The sequence below is a fragment of the Poecilia formosa genome, unplaced genomic scaffold, assembly GCF_000485575.1.
Source record: "Poecilia formosa unplaced genomic scaffold, Poecilia_formosa-5.1.2 Scaffold231, whole genome shotgun sequence".
In the NCBI taxonomy this organism is placed as follows: Eukaryota; Metazoa; Chordata; class Actinopteri; order Cyprinodontiformes; family Poeciliidae; genus Poecilia; species Poecilia formosa.
The window spans coordinates 670922-689385 of record NW_006800170.1 but is presented as its reverse complement, the minus strand read 5'-3'; the positions used below and the strand labels follow the sequence as shown (position 1 = coordinate 689385).

Here is an 18464-nt window from a genome sequence, read left to right as displayed (position 1 = left end):
ATGCAAGAACAATAGTTGTCCTGTGGAGAGATACTTCCACCTGAGCTTTCGATCTCCACAGCTCATCCAGGGTAATCTGGCGTCACTTGACTGCTTCTCTTCAAGTTTTCCCATCATTCACCTTTTCAGGTTAATTTTAGCTTTCAAGGAAGTTTACTCTTTTTAAAGTATCTTAAAATAACTACATCAAATCAAATAATATTGAGATATATGTTGAACCATTTTTTTTGTATATATAACTGAGCAGTTAAAATTAATAAATATATTTGTAAGCCATGTCTGATATCCCTTCTTCAAAACTGCACATATAATAGACCTGGGCCATTAACTGAAAATGAACCAACACCAAAATATGTAACAATGACCAACATCATTTAGCCCATTTTTGTATTTAAAAAAGATGAAAAGGACTTTTTTGTCTTTTTTGGCAGATTATGCTCTTGTCCCTTTAAGATGTTGAGCTACATGTAGAGTCTGATATGATTTTAGGCAAAATCTGCCAACCCTAACAAATAATATCTTAATAAATGGAAGATTGAGGTTGTAATGTGACTAAAAATGGGAAAGTTCAAGGAGTGTGGATACTTCTGCAGTGCACTGAACTAAGCTGCCTTCCACCAACCATCCTTCCTCTTTTATCCGTCTTGGAAAAACTCCAATGCGAGTGAGAGGGCGGCAGAGGCATTTAGAAAATGTCAGCTCTTGCCCCTTGGGTTGCAACACATTATGTTCTAGCTGCAAACACATACGCTTCCTGCCATGAAAAAAAAAAAAAAAAAAACACACACAAAAAAACGGGCACAATCTCATCTGCCTTTCTCTTCTTGCAGGAAAAATTAGAGAGTAAAAGAAAAAAAAAGGTCTGAAGCTGGAAACTGCAAAGAGTTTAACGTGACAAATCAAAAAACAAGGAAGAGAAGTGAAACAGTTTGCATCAGGCACTGAAAATAACTGGAAGAAGGTATAAGAGAGCTGGAGGGGAGAAACCTATTGTTGGATCCCTGGTCTGTGCTTGTCCATGGCATGGGCCCATACAAAGTGGGACAACGATATAGGGGGCGAGGGTAGGGGGCTTCATTTGCTTAGCAAAGGCAGAGCTTCAGTAAGGGGTTAGTAAGGGAGGGTCATTCACGGATGGCCAAGGCTTTTAAATGGTTGTTACCTGGAGCTGTTAAAAAACGACAACAAAGAAAACAAAAATCAAACAGAACATTAGAAAAGAACCAAAAAGTACAGCAGCGCAGTGATATTCAACCATTTCTGTTTCAATGACATTCATCCACATCACAAACAATGTTTTTGACTTTACTTATTCCCACATTGCCACATATTTCACTTGTTGTACAAAATGTAAATTAACTAAAGCAACAGAAAAACACAACGCGTACTAGCTGTTAAGGAACTCAAAATGGCAAAAGGAAAAAAAGCCGATATGAACAAGTGAGACACAATATGTGGAAATAAGAGGCGCAGCCGCGGCTGCCCGGATTCTTACAGTTGAGATCCATGTACCAGGCGTCGTCGCCGTACTGGTACTTCCAGATGGTTTGGCCGATGGAGCAGATGAGGGAGATGGCCAGGAGGCAGCCGAAAAGCACGAGGATCTGAAAGTTGGTTATCCGCTCCACATTGGACAGCTTCAGAGGAGGCCGGGTGGAATTCTGACCAACATTTGAGCAGATGGGAAACAAACAAACAAAAAAAATTAATAAAATAATAATAATAATAAAACTGCGGTGTCCCTTCGCGCTACCAAGTGGGAGTAAGAACATTTGGTATATGGGTGTCTTTGTTACAAAATATCTTCAGAAAATCAAATGCATTGAAGCTAAAACAGTAGTGGCTACTTCAATCCTTTTAACCCTTAAACAGCTACCATATCTTCTACAAATGCATCAATGCACAAGAATATTTCTCTACAGAACAAATGTTGGTGCAAACGAGAAATTCCAAAAAAACGATTTTACCTGCATGAGTTTGGTGTCGTGTCCCGTATAGACAACCACTCCATGGATCCACTGTGTGTTCCTCAGCTGGGCTCCTCTCAGTAAGATCTGGTCTGGACCCAGAGGAACGGTGCTGAAGTACAGAGAACCACAACTGTTAGGGTTTTCAAACTTCACCTCCGTTTCCCTCAGAAATCATTCCCCAAACTGATAAAAAAAAAAAATAATTAGGGCTGAAATAAATAATCGCAAATATTTGTGTCTGCAGGGACCAGTTGCTAATTCTCCCCTCACTTTAAACTCCACATAAACTTAATTTAAATGAATGTGTAATTCATTTAAATTTATGCAGATTTTTTCTCTCCACTTTGATTTTGTCATTGTGTGAGAGCCTGCAGTTAGTTAGAAAGTCAGAATCGGCCGATTCTAACTTTCCTCTCTGACCATGGCAGAGGTGGCTACAGCTGAAAAATCACCAATGTCTTTAAATTATACAAGTGACACCTTTGACAGATGTAGCAGTTTATTAAAGAGAAACACCAGTTTCGAGGGTGGCCACTATTAAAAACTTAATACCTACAGAGAAGCGTTTTATAAAAGTGCAGATTCATTATGTGTTTGACAAACAAAAGCATTGAAGTCTGTGAATTTAACAAAGTTTATTGAGAACTTCCCCTTATTAAAATACAATTTATATGATCAAAGAGAGCAGGAGAAAATTAATCAGACATAAATAAGCTGGCAAAGGCCCTACGATAATAAAGTTATATTTTGGGCAAAAGTGATTTCCTCTCCGCCCCCCTCCTCAAAATCACCTTTACCAAAAATGAACAGCGTGAATGCTGTTAAGAACATAATTTTATTTTGAAAGCAATACTAAAAAGGGTTAGCAATGTTTACTAATACGCTTTTTCACTGCAGACATTTGAAATAATTCCATCACGTCCTAAAAAGACTAAAGAGCTTCAATTTAAAAACATCCAAAAGAAAGTAATATGACTGCAGCTGGAAATTTGTACTTATTCCCCCACACCATAAAAGGCAAGACTTTCTGACAAATGAGCTCCTGAGATGGAAAGTGAGGCAGATAATTTGATATGCAGGGCTGAAACTGAGCTCACCTGTGTCCAACCAGGCGGATGTTTCCAACAAACTCATACAGGTGCCGGTTTGGGCTTTCACATTCCATCCGCCCCGACAGCCGCATCAGGTTGTCAATGTCCTTTATGTCTGCAGTCACTTGGAGACCCTGTAGTTGTGACCAAAACACAACTTTACTTCCTTCTATGCTGTAAACCTATGTGCTGCAACTAAAAACAAATAAAAAAAAAAATAGAGACTATACACCAACCTGTCTGATTTTAAGGTTTGTTTCTCCATCCAAATTAGATGTTTCAATGTAGCACATACCCTGTGGTTCACTGTTATGGAAGAAGAGGATACAGAATCTTGGAGCAGAAAAGTAACAGCAATTTGTATTCAGTGAGGTTCTGTATCAGTGTGACTTAAACTTTGATTTGCTTAGAATGTTTCCATATCAAACCGTTAACAGGAAATCAATGAGTAAAAAGCTACAGTAACAGATTAAGAGGCTACAGCAGAGAAACAGCAAGACTAAAGCGCAACAAACAAAGATGTTGAAGCCAGCAAAAACCGCCACCAATGTTTGACTGATGCTGTCTATTTAATATACAGCAAACATCTAGAGGCCAGACAACATTTTTGTTTGGGGCTGCTGTTTCCCCATGAGTTAAACTGTCTTTCCAGAGCAGCAAGAATAAAGTCCAAAAGGAACACAGAGAGGAAACATCAGAGCAGGGTGACAGGAGCAAGCAGGCATACAAAGCACAACAAACAATGCAGACAAATGGGTCTCAGACAGACTCTTGGCAAAGCGACAGCGGGTTAGCGCATGCCTGAGGTTAAATGTCGAGTTGGGTCGCTGGTTAGCAGCCCTGCTAACAGATTAACCTTCTCACACAAAAGACTTGATTTGATAAAAATGAGCAGGAGGATGTTCCAGCGATGACAAAGTGAATTAAAACTGAAGTGAAAAAGCACGAATGCGTTGCAGTAAATTAGCACAATAGAAATCCAAGATGGCTTCCAGATTTCATCTTGAAATGTGACTGCATGCAAGCTGTTCAAATAAAGCTGATACATTCAGGCTGCAATGCAATGCAAGCCATGCAAGGACATGAATACGAAAAATACATATTCACACCCAAAAGAGAGCATGATATAGAGGGAGTCTCTTTTTGAGCACTTGGTAGTGTTAGGTTTAAAGGACATTTCAATATCATAGTAAAAGAGTAAACAGTTAGTGATTTTTTTAAAGTAAAATCACAATTTGAAAGTTTTTGAAAGATTTTTTTTGTACAGTGCCTTTTAAAAGTATTCAAACCACATTTTATCAAGTTACAACCACAAAACAAACACAAAGTAGAGCATTATTGTACACCATTTAACAAATAAAGTGTGGAGTGAACTTGCATTTGCCCTCGATGAAGGCAGCTAAAGTTACAAATGTTGGGTTGTTTCACATTATTTTTCCATGAAAAATAGCCGGAGCTCAGTCAAATTGGATGGAGAGCTTCTCTAAAACGCTTTTCACACACTTTCAAAAATGTTCAGTTGCCTTTAGGTCTGGCTGTATCTGCTTTCTCCTAACTAAAGAACATGCTTTGATGCAAACTATTCCACTGTAGCTCTGGCTGAATATCTGCCCTCCAGGATCGTGACCCTCTGCCAATTTCAATTCACCAGCAGACTCTGATAAGTTTTCTTCCAGACATCAACAGAACTTGATTTTTTTTTTTTTTTTTTTTTTAGCTGCAGATGCATTTTTTGCTACAAGGAATTAAATGTACACTACAGGTATGCTTCTATTGCGTTTTAGGCAATACAATATTTTTTTTTATTTAAAAAAGGAATTTAATTATGTTTATTCACAATTTTTTGTATTTTGAATATTGCATAAAAGTTCAAGTGATCAAATTAAAAACCTGCAGAATGTGTTAAATTATTGGAGTTATACTGAGATTAAATTACACACAGGTGGAAAACTGTATTTATTAGATGACTCCAGAAGGTTCTTCAATTTTGCACTAGATTATAATTGGGAGTATTGGCACTAAACACAAATGCACACCACATATTTCAGATTTTTATTTCCTTCCACAGTTTTGCACTTCTTTGCGTTTGTTTGTGACATAAAATCTCAAATTATATTCGAGGTTTATGGTTGTGATGTAGCAAAATGTGGAAAGTTAAAGTGGTATGGAAGACTTTACAAAGGCAGTGCAATCAACTTAACTAACAAGTTTGCGGTGACGGGGGGAAAAAAAAAAGTCACAGGCCCCTTCCTTCCTGCAGAGTGGAAATAAAGTCTGATCCCAGTTGTAACAAAGCCCCACCCCCATCTCTCCCACCGCTGTTTGAGTTGGTTATATGTTGCTGGTTTGCTGACCTGGACGACAGAATGACGAGGTCAGCCGGGAGATGATCTCCATTTGCAGCTCTGACTACTTCCCCAACAGCCACCTGATATTACCAACCACACACCAGCAGGGGGCGAGACGGAGGCAGTGTGGCAGTAATTTGCACAGGAGGCCAGAAAGGATGAAGGAGAGGTTTAAAAAAAAAAGAAAAGAGGAAGGATGGGAGAAGAAAAGAAAACATTGAAGGGGAGAGAGACAACTGGTTCAGTTTTAGGGAATAGCACGATGATCAGTCCTGTGTGATCACAGGTATGCTTCTCCATGTGTTCTCCTTTTCACAAAACCATCTAGAAAAAAAAAAATGCTGAACAGTGAAACTGCTTCACCAGAGCAGGATTTTAGCTTTATATATTACAGAGGAGTCAAATTATGCTTTTAAAAGTCAAATCTAGATCAAATCCAAACAGTTTCCGAAGAGGAGAAGGAGATCAATAGGCTTATGAAGACATGATTGCTCAAATCTAGTTCAAAAATCACATTACTTACAACCCACCAAAGAAAATGATGGTCATTATCTCACACAAAAGTTTATGTATTTCTAATTGTGCATCAGATTAATCGTTGAAAATCTTGACTCAAAGGGTTAATAAACCATCACTTCTTTAACGTGAGCTGAGAGTGTCAGGAGAAAAAGGGCAACGGGAAAAAAGATTCCTAAAAAAATAAAATAAAATAAAAAATTCTTGCATCGGGGCTGATTCCTATACCTGGATGATAAAATGACAGCATCCGCAGGAACGAAATCACTGCCATTTACTTTAATAATATCACCCACTTCGACCTGTAAAAAATAAACTGGTTACTGCTGCGTGCTGCCTATAAAACAGCACAGAAAACGTAAAATCAGCAATGGGAATAAAAATTCACAGCTGGGATGATAAAAAAAAAAACAGGGAGAACATTAAACCACAGAAACATGTAATAGTAATGAGAAGACACTGATGGAGCAGCTGAAGTCGTTTTCCATTACCACTGAACCCTGCACACAGTTCATCAGGCAGTAACTAAAACAGGAACATTTATATAGTCTCTAATTAGCATTTTTACTGTAAGAAATCAGGATATGACAAGTATCTGCATGGGAACATGAGCTAAAGTAGGCAGCATTCATACAATTCTGTTCTTTCCTGATGAAAAAAAAAAACAAGGAATTATACAAATGCATTACATACAATTCTCTCCTGCACATAAAAATGACAAGAAGTGACAGGAACTTAAAATAAAAAAAAAAAAGAAAATACAAGTTTGCCACTTTGGCTTCATTCAAGATGCTCTAAAGAAGAACAAACACCACAGGACAAAAATTTGGAACAGAGCATGCTTTTGTAAAATGCATGCTGAAGAGGAAAAACTCATCAATTATTTAAACTTTGGCTTTTTAGACAATCCCAAGTCTATAACGGGATGAGACATTAGCATGGAACCAAAGGAAAGGGACACAGATTTCCATCCAACAGGAACTAAATTTACAGCACACATGATCAACTCTACTTCCTGTAAACTTTGCACCAACTCCTACTTTGGGAAGGTTTATTTGCAATAATTTCAGCCTAATCTCAAATTGCATCGGTAGAGCTGAAGGAGGAAAAAAACTAATTCTCACACAAGCCATGAACTGCTTATCATGGTTTCAAAATTAGTTAAAATGTGCTTTTAGACTATTCTTTAGTGGCATAGAGCTTAGATTGTGTTGATCCTCCCCCCTCTCTCAGTTGTTGCTGCACAGACTTTTTCAGACTGCATTTGAACCCTGAGACAACCTGGGAGCCCTCAATACAAGATGGCAGTCTCTTTACAGGTGTTATGCACATCTTTCTGCCCTTCACACAAATCTGCATACACGAGTTTCACTGCAGAGTAACAATGAGAAAGACTGCAGCATGATTACATTGAGTCTGCTGATGCTTCAGAAGAAATCCACAAATACATCATGAAATAAATCACAGCGGTATTGTCTGAAAAATGTTCAAAAACATGAGCCAAAACGTTCTTACTAAAAGCTGAGCAAAGTTGCCAAGCGGTTCTGTTTCACCTAAAGACACTCTGCCAACAGCTGGCCTGATTTTGCAACAGAAATTAAAGAACTGGATCATAAGGGGAAACCTCCACTTTGTCCTCTGGTCTCACTTTCCAAAGGCCACCCCCATATGGGCATGCTGTATAATTATTTTAGAAGGCATACTAAAGGGAATCGGAGTATAAAGGTGTCTCAACTCCTATTAGTGAAATGAGAAACGGTGACAAACTGTGGGCACATACCTTCTCCCAGTGCACAATCTCCCAGGCCCCGTTCCTTAAGACTGTGGTGATTCATGAGTTACGGTGAGGAAGTTGGAGCCAAAGACAAAAGTGGAAGTCAGAACAGGAATAAAATAGAGAAAAAGAGAATTGTTTGTAGAAAACAATACTGACACGGATGTTCTGCATACATGTAGCAAAAACAAATTCTATGGTTTTCAACAAAGCAGGAGAGTGTTTTCAGTACCTTGACATTCCTTTTTGTTGACAACATTGTCAGCTTTGTGGCGTTTCTGTAAAGAACAAACATTTACCTTGAGCACGCTTCATGTTGAGACAAAAAAATAAATGCGATTACAAAAACTGCATTCCAAATATGTTATTTTATTAAATAAATAACACATCTTCCAGTGTAAGAAGTTACTTTTTACACTGAGAGACAGAGCTGCAGATACATAAATTAGCATCATAGAGCTGAAGTGAGATTTAGACCACCACCGACAATCCAGAGTGATTTTCCCACCGAGCCTGTGTAACCTTTTCAACAGCCACATCATTCAGCATTTTATCCACCAGCATAGTGGTGGATAAAACCACTGCAGCGTTTTTCTCCTTTGTGGTCCCAATAGGGGTTCTAAATCTACAGCTTAACTTTCCTCAGTTATCCCTGCAGGGTCACCTGACAGATGGAGAAAAGTCAGGAGGGATTAAAGAGTTGATCTAAAAACTGTAGCATAATGGGTTTAACAGAAGCATTTGCATCTCAGTCGTGTTACGCTTTATGTAAAAAGAATGGATTGATTTTTCAATTTATTAAGGAGAATTTAAACATTTGCTCATTACCATGAGATTTGCTTTCTACTATGTGGTGTATTTCAGTTGTCCTGCCAACAAATTCTCCCCACCTGAGCAATATGAATCTCTGCAGCTCCTTCAGAGGCTGATTTACGTTTTTATCTCCGTCACTGTCAAGTCGAGGTGGACAGTTATGTTTTGGTAGGTAGTGAAGGTGAAGTTTATGGCAGTTGCATAAAATGTGAAAAAGTTGAAGGGGTTTGAACAGATCTGCGTGACCAGGACAAAGAGCAACACTTCTTCCCCTTGTGCCCCGCTTGTTTGCTCAACAATCACACAATCAGCTGTGATTTCTGCAGCTGATTCCAAGGGACAGCTTGTCAACCAGCATCACGCTGAGTAATAACGAGTTGCTGCACCCATCTCATTAAAATGATTACTGTGCATTAAAACTGAGCTCCAGAAAGCAACGTGTGCTCTAGTTAATTAACAAGGAGAGGACACATCCACCTACATCTCCGCTAACTACCTGTTTACAAGAAAAGAGACCTGCACCAAGGAAATCTAATTTAATCTGCAACAAATTCAGCCCCTCAAGACTGTCACTCAAAACATTTTATTAAACAGCCGCCATGAGAGCAGCGTGCGCCAATACGGGCTGTTTACCTTTTAGATGACGGGCATAATTTATCAAATCAGCAAGAAACACTTAGGAAGAAAGGACCGACTCTCTAGAGGTTTCACCAAGTCAAACTTAAGGTTTTTAAAAGACCTTTTTAAGACCATTATGAATTACATTTAAGGTTTATATTATGACAGAACTGTACAAAAGAAAAGTACACATTTCATAGAGCAGCAGTGCCAAGATTTTTTGCACAAATGCACTTAACGCCATATGGGTTGGAAACTGAAGTGAGCCAGTGGCTACGGTGGCGTCCAGCCACTAATGATAGATTTACACTTTCCCATCATAGACAAAACAAGTTAGCTAGCTAGCAAAGGTAAATTTGCAGCTAGTTAGCGGTAGCCCCAATTGCCTCAAGTCACAGACTGGAAGATTTCTCCACTCAATTCAAATGTTTGTTGGCAGAAAAATCAAGCAATAGAATATGAAAGAAATAAAATTTAAGACCTGTGATTAACTTCTTTAAGGCCGACTAACATTTTAAATAAATTTAGGAAATTCTGAGGTTTTAATTTTAGAATTTAAGACTTAAGGATGCACAGAAACCTACCAGGAAGATATACGGAGAGAAGGAAGAATGAAGACACAAGGCAGGACAAAAAGAGGGAAAATGGGATACAAGGCTAGAAAAAGAAGGGATGGAAGGAAAAAAAGGGAACGATGGAACACCACAAAAAAGTAAAAATGAATGACACAAGGGAGAAAAACCAGGGACACAAGGAAGGACCGAAAGAAGGAATGGATGTATGACAAAGTATGAGCGAGGAAGACGAGGAGGACACAAACAAGGAAGGAAATAAGGACACAGAATTTAGATGATGGTACAGGGAAAAAAGTCTGAGGATGCAAATATTTTCCCATACTCCTCTTTTCTGTGCTGATAATAGCATATTAAAATCAACTTCCAGACAGCATAGGAATCCTGAACTATAGCAGGTGAATGACAGCGACATCTCCAGGTACTAAAACTCTTCTTCTCTGTGACAACTTGTCTTCCCTTCCACACTCAGCTGGCTAAATGAAATTATATTTAATATCCCTGCATCATGCTGTACTTTTTAATGAATGGACCTGTCTGCGGTGCATGACTTCAGTCTTTTTCTGGCTACACTGTTCCCAGAAAAAGTTTGCTTCTCCGAAGCCCATTCATCATGCCCTGTACTCGAGCTGTCAGCCCGTTTTCATTCATCCACACTATTAGGTGTGGCGCCACAGATGGACTTGCGCCTATTTTGAGGCAAGACGTGTTAGGAGAGCAAAAATACGTTTAAAGGAGCACCTACATAGGTTTGGCTGCTTTTCACTTGTCCTCATATTCACTGCTTTGGTCTCTAGGCACAGAGAAAATGAGACGCACTGTATTTAAATAATGTGTGTAAGCTCACAGTGCAGCAAAAGGTGAGCCAAGTGTGGAGGTTATGCACAAGTCCTCCATCATCAGGCCTCTACAGACTTCCAACACAGTCAAAAAATACGCAAAGATGAAAGCAGCATTTGTCGTGTGTTTGTTTTAGTCTTCATTTCCAGGTCACGCATGGCAATAAAATGCAACCGATGCTGTTAAAATGAAGCTACTACAAAGTCACATTATTATGTTCCCCATTTGGAGACATTTAAATCTGAATGATGGCAGAACTGCTCTGAACAAACAGCCTGAGGCTGTTGCAGAAGAGTCACCCAGCAACAAAGTAAGGCGTGTGCTGTACAGTGTGTGCATGATTCATGAAGTTAGGGGTCGATGCTGGCCTGTCAGGTCAACTCGTGAGGGACAGCGCTGTACAGAGAACAGACGTGTGTGCAGGTGACCTTCAGCGATAAAGATGGAGTCATCATCCACTCTGTTCCCATGTTTTCCACAACAGGCCAGGAGACAAAAACTGCTGCGCTGGTCCCTTCAGCACGCGATAGACGCTACAGTGTAGTATAGAGTAACTGCCCACCGGGACCTGCGCGAGGGATCGCATTGCAGTGTCACTGCAATACAGTGGAATGCAACATTCTCTCACTTTCGCCAAGATGGGCTTGAGTGGATTACACACCAACTGCAGAATGTTTGACTCTATTTTTAGTTTGACTTTAACATTATTAACCCACCCAAAGTACAAAATGACTAACACCACACCCAACAATTATCTGCTGCTCACCCGGGATTGGGTCAGGGGGCTTGAAGTCCAATAACCTTCTTTGTTCCCAGCTGGGTTTAGTTTAGTTTTATTCAAAAGATTAACAATCAAACAAACAACCAAACTCACATCAATCTAAAGCATCGTCAAGCATCTGTTCAACAGCTCAGGGCAGTCTCTTTGTTTTATTTTGTACAAACTGTCTTTGTGTGTGAGCACTGAGTATCTAGGTTAATTGAATAAATGTGTTTTTGGGTCCAGTTGGCACAGCTGGGGCCCCAGAAATGAGTGTGCATGTTTTGTGTGTGTGTGTGTTTGATGGCGCGGCTGTGTGTGTGGTGTGGTCATATCCACTATAACCTGCTTTCTGCCAACAGGCCACAGTTCACTGCTCATGATACACAGAGCTGTGGAAAAGTATTTTCCCTCCTTGCAGATTTCTTCTGCTTTTGCTTTTTTTTAATCAAACATATTTGTTTCATATCAACTAATTTTAATAAAGTAGAAAACTGGAACACACCTACCGAATTGTGTTTATGAAAAGGGACACATGGCCTAAGATTAAACTGTAAAAAGACTGAAGAAGCTAAAGCCCCATTCTGACTGATGTATGTCTTACCAGATCTTCAATTATTTCCTTGACCGCAGCGACCACCAGAATAAAGATCAGCGGCACCAGGGTGGTCCAGCGACCAGTGGGGGACACATCTGGGATTTGCTAAATAAAACACAATGTCACAATATTAGGTTGGATTTTAGTGATTGTCTTTTCTGAAGCTTTTAGCCTTCAAAAAAAAGAATTGTATTTTGATGTGGGATCATAAATTCCCACCAGTAAAGTTGCTGTATTTTACAACTGACGCAACAGAGAATGTTTTAATGCTTCCTTTCTCGTCCCAACAGCTTCTCTTGGTTAAACTAAAAACTTACATCGCTAAACGCCATCCTTCATCTGATAAACAGTATGCACAAGAAAGAAACATTTAAAAGGACATTTTCATCAGGTCTTATAAATGTTGTGTCCATCGATTAGAAAAACAGATTTCCAAGTTTCTTAAAGGTCTGACAAGTGATTCCTTTTCTTCAGAAGGATTACCACGCAATACAAAAAGTGATACAGGTCCTTTGATAGATGAAGTAGTTTAATCCAGTACATGAAGGATTTAAAGACAAACCTGGACCAAAACACATCGACATTCAGTATTTTAGATTACAAAAAAAAAAAAAAAATCACTGTCTGTTTTACCTTCACATGGTGTAAATTTTGTAATTCTGTAAAAACATTTCATGTTAAGCACCTTTTGTTATCCAGTTACTACTTAGTCAAAAAGTACTCAGCAAGTAGTCCTACACTGCACTGATATAGCAAATTGATTAGAAAAGTATTTTTTTAGCTACAGATGCATCTTTTGTTAAAATGGTCAAGCGTACACTGAAGGAATCCTATGTTATTCCATTATAGGCAAAAATGTGTTTTTCCATTTCATTTGTAATTAATGTATTAAACCTGTTAATGTATTTCTAATATTGTGTAAAATAGTCTTAAATTAAATAAAAGTGGTAGAAAGTGTTTTTTTTTTTTTTATCTGATTAATCATTAGAATAATCACTTGATTAATCCATTATTAAAATAATTGTTAGTTGCAGCCCCGATGCTGGGCCTTAACATGTAAACAACAGCAAACCCACAGTGATAAATCAGTATTATACCGCTGGAAAGAAACTTGGAAATTGATTTCACGTTTCGTTCATCTGCATGGCTGTTTTATTCAAGGTCGAAGTATCGACACGGCGGGAAACGAGGATTCACACTGGCTGCGTTTCAAAAGGACAGTGGATGGAGTTGTTTCCTAACCGCACAGCTTTCTCTAAGTGGGACAGTCTGTCAGCTCAAATATAAAGACAGAAACTCAAGTTTGTGTGCCGTTCCCTTCTCCGTTTTCTGCCGTTTGCTGGTGAGCTCCAAACACCTGAAATTCAAATTGCAGCAGTCTCTGCACTGCAGTGTAGTACCTTAAAGCAGCTACCTGTACATATTTCATGTCATTTGATGCATGTTGAGTTAGTAGGTGTAGAATTGTGTGTGTTTTTTATCAAGTTATATAAAATACTGTGTCTGAGTGCGTGTGTGGTTGTGTGTAGATATGAAATTACAGACATGACCTTCCAGGAAGTGGTGTCTAGGTCAACGGATTGAGATGTTGGGGGGGAAAAAAAGTAATTAACCAAATAGCTAAAATGTTATCTCAGTACTGACAAATGTAGCCGTTTTATTTATATTTTTGCATCACAGAAATACAAAACTACAAAATCTTACCTGCAGGAGTGCAATGAAGAGAAAGAAGGCGTTGGCTGCCCTCCTGAACTGCGAGTAGAGGAACCGAGGGAGAAAGGTGAGAACGTTATATTTGGCCGTGCTGAAGAGCCGAGTCAGGCAGGACGCAACGAGGTGATGGTGGGGCACAAGATGAGACAAGAAAGGGAGAAAACAAAATAGGTTAGCTTGCAAAGTGTAATCTAAAGTGGCAACACAGCTGAAACAAGGGTCATTCAGACGAGTCTTTAATTTTAGCATTCTGTAAAACTAACTCTCCAGAGTTAGTTTTACAGAAACATATATACTTGTGTCATACAATGACAAACTGCAAACACTGGTGCACTAATAATAAAGAATAATGAGAGGCTAGGAGGTGGCAGAGAGGACATAAAGGCATCCTGGCAGAGATGAGCGATGTTGCATGTGCTGCTGTGGGGTTGGTCATCATGGTGGAATATTGAAACTAGAGGAGCTTTCAGCACTCCCACAGCCGAGCCTCCAGCAGGCTGATTTACGGCCGAGTTAAAGGGGGCAGTCAGAGGAGCCACTTTAGGAGAAGATGTATATACTGCTGCAAGCCAAGCCAGTAGCAATGCTTTGCATACCCCTGCAGACAAACAAATACAAACCAAGTGTAGTGCCTCTAACTCGCAAAGGTGACCAAAAGAATGCAGTTCAACAACAATGATATAGCCATTTTAAACCTACCAGAAATACAATATATATATATTTTTACAAATAAAAATATGGAATCTGTGGCACATATTTGTGTTCCTTTGAGTCAATACTTGATAGAAACAACTTTCACTGCAGCTGTAACTTTTTGGAGTGTTAACTTAGCACACCGGAGGCTGCAAAGTTTGCCTTATCACAGGTTCTCATTTGAATTTAGGACTGGATTTGACTAGATGGTTCAAACACATGAATATTCTTTGATTAATATAATTCTGTTGTAACTCTGGTTCTTTAACACATGTATTCTTTACTTTAAACTTAATGATGCACAACTATTTGTGCAACTCTAGCACCTGAAGTCCTAATAAAATATACTGATGTTTGTGGTTGTTTTAATAAAGCAAAAAAAATAAAAAATAAAAAATAAATAAATAAAAAAACAATCACATGACATACAAATATCTATGTAGTTTCTTTTTGTAAATCTGACAAGTTTTACTGAACAAAATTGAGAACGTATATGCAAATGACCCCTGATCTAAAACCTTACATGTTCTTAGACAGACATAACTGTTGCTTTGTAGCAGTCACATGAGTCATGATCATAAGAGGAAGCTCAGCATTATCAAAGTGATCAGAGTGACCAAGCAAATCAACAGGCGAAGTGAGACATGCAAATAAGTGGAAGTTTCTTTGTGAGAGTGACTTTTACACACAAGTACGGTAGTTGATGCTGTGGTCAGATCAGAGTTTTATTCGATCTTTAGCCTAAACCCACATGAGATCCCAGTGGGAACTAAAAGCACACAACAGTGGCTAAAAAGTTTTGATGCCAAAAAAAAAGTGGACCCATCGTTTTCATTCACTACAATTGTTGTGCTTAAAAAAGCATCTATGACTGCCTTCTTACACATTGACCTCTATATTAGAGTAATAAACTGAAGAGGGTAGTTTCAATAGCCTACTAGTTGAAATAAAAGTATAGCCGCAGTGACAAAATACACATATATATTTTCCAGAACATAACAACTAGCACACACATTGCTTAGCTAGCACTGTTCTGCTAACAAAACAAAAAGCTGAAGAGTCATAATTGTTATGATTAGCAGTGACAGCACACTATGCTGTTTACAGCAATGTTAAGCTGTTGGCGGTGACAAAGGTTAAATAACCTTTGCCGTTAAATAGATTAAAAAGCAAAACTCAAGACATATACTTGTGTACTTCCTTTAAAAGGCATTACTCACCTGCTTCCATAATCATCTATTATTTGAGAGTCTTCATTTTGCAACACAGTGTTGGAATTATACCAGTATTGGGAGTGAACTTTCAAGCCTGACCTAAGCAGGTCATGTACCTGGGAGGCTTACGTGCAAGAATGTTATTGGAAAGCTTCCCACAGGTCAGGGAAGCTTTCCAATAAATTCTTTGAAACAAATTAGAGTTTAATGATGCTATTTACCAAACGGCCATTTTCAGGCCGTTTGGTAAATAGCAACCTGTCCTTCAGTAAGTATCTCTTTAGTAACAAAAAAATTTGCATTTCAATGTTGGAAACATGTGGCAAGTTAGTATGAATTGCAAACTGCTACAGCAAAAGCCAAAATTAGTCATGTAGACACGATGCAGAGTAGCATAAAAATGCTGATTAATAGGTTTTCAATCAATACAATGCTATTTTTGTAATTAATGAATTCCTAAAAATTGTGCAGGCCCAGTTAAAGGCATACATTTTAGCACATATTTGACCACAAAGCAACATTTCATTTCATTTTATTGCCTTCCACCTGACAGGTTATTCAATCACTGCACATTTATATAACTTATGTGATAAAAAACAAACATGTGTCACACTATTATTTACAATGGTATTCATGAGTGAAATGCATTATAGGACATACGCTGTGTACAGTCGCAAAATTACCAAGACTGGTGATACCATACCTACATAAGCATAATTTATCTTTACACGGTACAGCCCCATCGTATATACAACATTCAACATTAAGCTTCGTTTCTCATTAACCTGACAGTAATGTCTTTGATATGGTGACATGGAGCTTAGCTTTATACAAAGCTCACATGAATGCTTATAAAATCAGTGAAATGCATTGCTGATTTGCTTTGGAAAGTCATGAGGATTAAAAAAAAAAAAAAAAATTCCACTTTGGCTGCCTATTTAGTGCTTTGTGTGTTCATATCAACTGTACCATGCGATTCACACAATAGATGGTTTAAAAAGGCCCCCCCATCTTTTCACAAGACAAACTGTCAACATCAGAGATTAATTGCCTTTTACATTAGTCTGTCAGCAGCAAGTGCAGGTGTGTAAACAATCCACAATAACATGAGCTACAGCTGCTTCACTTTGGATTTAGTCCAGGTGGAGACTGAGACCAAGATGGATTTAAGTTAGTAAAATTAGTTTCACTATGCTACACTGATTTGGGAACCTAAACTGTTGAAGAAATGTTAGTAAAAGTCTGACTATATAGAACATTTTTATAGCATCTGAAGGTAACGTAGTTACTTGACTGTGCTATAAAATGGCACTATGTTCCTGGAGTGTACGTAATACTGGCCCCCTTTAAAGCTTACAGAGAGTTCCTAATTTGAGTCTCCTTTAGTTCTTGTTTGCTTTGTTAATATGTAAATTTCTTAACCCAGCACAGTAAATAACCTAAATGACCCTCAGCATACAGACTACAAGGATTCTGATGACTAAGCTAATATAAAACAATGTAATGTAGAAATATTAAAGCACAGAATAACTGATTACAGTATCTCACCATGCCATCCTAATTAGTGCTTTCTAATCCTGATCCCTGAGGCACGCTGGCACCGGACTCCTGGAGGCTTATCTGGGCTGGAGTAAAACAGAACCTACAGCAGATGCCAGCAAGTCTCTGCAGGTAATGTTTTATACATCCAGATCCACTAAAAACACATTATCACTTCTTTAGAGTTGCCAATTAAAACAATGAAATCGGTGAGAATCTGCATAACTTGTACTGGAGAGGAGAATGATCTAAGTCAGATGGCAAAAGCCTGTGCATGTTTCCATTCAAAGTTTCCTGTTACTACACCTGTTCAACTTACAGTCGTCTCTGAGTGTGCATATACTGTACATATCAAGTTCCTCGTGCAGGAATGCTAGCTGACGGCATTTTCCGAACAATTCTGACCTTCAAGGCAAAAACCCTGAACTCCCTGGAGAAGAGCAACAGAGAAGAAAGGTCAGGCTGAAACATCTGCTCTAATCCATTTCTAGAGCAAACTACACTGTAACGCTACCTGTGCAGCTCATAATGTATCAGTAAAAAAGGCTCCCTATCAACTACACAAGATAACATTATGAACGTATTTATTTGCGACTGGGAAAGCCTTAATAGATGGCCATATTAGTCGTGTCCAACTAGTCAACGCTATTTATTTCATAGTACATTTAATTCATGATTTAATGATGCACATATTTACTTTTGTCCCGTTTTACCTTCCATAAAGTAGAAGAACAAAAACAAATAAATGAGAAACAGATGGAAATATTATTGGATTGATGGATGGAGAAACAAAGTGTGGAAATGCAAAACTATTTTCCAGTACCATTCACAGAAAGCAGGAAAGTAGCAATTTACTCAAAAATAAAAGTTATTAGAAGAGTAAAAATGTTGGGACTGAAACCATGAAGAAAAACAACTTTGAAAGGAAACCAAGTTTCAGTTTCAGTTTTTCAATTTCTGCTACATATATATATTTTTAAAAAAACCTAAATATATCCAGTTTTCTTGAGAGGAACAAATCTGTGTTTGTAATTTTTATTTTTTTTTTGTGGTCATTTCTTGGCCACTATTGTAAAAGCACTGAGCATGTCTGACAGAAAAGGAGCAGCAAAGAGACCCGCTTAAGCTTAAACTGACCACCGGATGAAGTGGACCAGTGAGCTGCCCAACACAACATTAACTCAGCTCTTAAATATAGAGACTCCTTTGTACCTCACGGATCTGTCACTAGATATAATGCACACAGAGTTATATTATCTTTGGCACATTTCAGTGAATAACCCTCTTACCTGACACGATTGCTGCAAAACTTTGTGAACTGCGGCTGATTGAGGTATATAAGCCGGGCATCTTCTTGGTCAGCCAGTGACGTCTTCTCTAATGTGTCCTCTGTCTTTTCATATCC

The 18464-nt window shown here is 38.5% G+C and overlaps 1 protein-coding gene across 1 annotated transcript in view; it reads right to left on the bottom strand.

Moving 5' to 3' along the window:
* Positions 1–18464, bottom strand: part of atp8a1 (ATPase phospholipid transporting 8A1) — an 84249-nt gene extending 65785 nt beyond the window's left edge. The window contains exons 1-11 of the mRNA XM_007568821.2: positions 18349–18464; positions 13605–13704; positions 11907–12005; positions 7932–7977; positions 7706–7746; positions 5416–5489; positions 3298–3367; positions 3068–3195; positions 1968–2079; positions 1496–1661; positions 1163–1168 (exon numbers count right to left, since the gene is read on the bottom strand). Coding sequence (XP_007568883.1) covers positions 1163–1168; positions 1496–1661; positions 1968–2079; positions 3068–3195; positions 3298–3354 — 469 coding nt within the window. The 5' untranslated portion in view covers positions 3355–3367; positions 5416–5489; positions 7706–7746; ... (2 more) ...; positions 13605–13704; positions 18349–18464. The remainder of the gene's footprint in view (positions 1–1162; positions 1169–1495; positions 1662–1967; positions 2080–3067; positions 3196–3297; positions 3368–5415; positions 5490–7705; positions 7747–7931; positions 7978–11906; positions 12006–13604; positions 13705–18348) is intronic.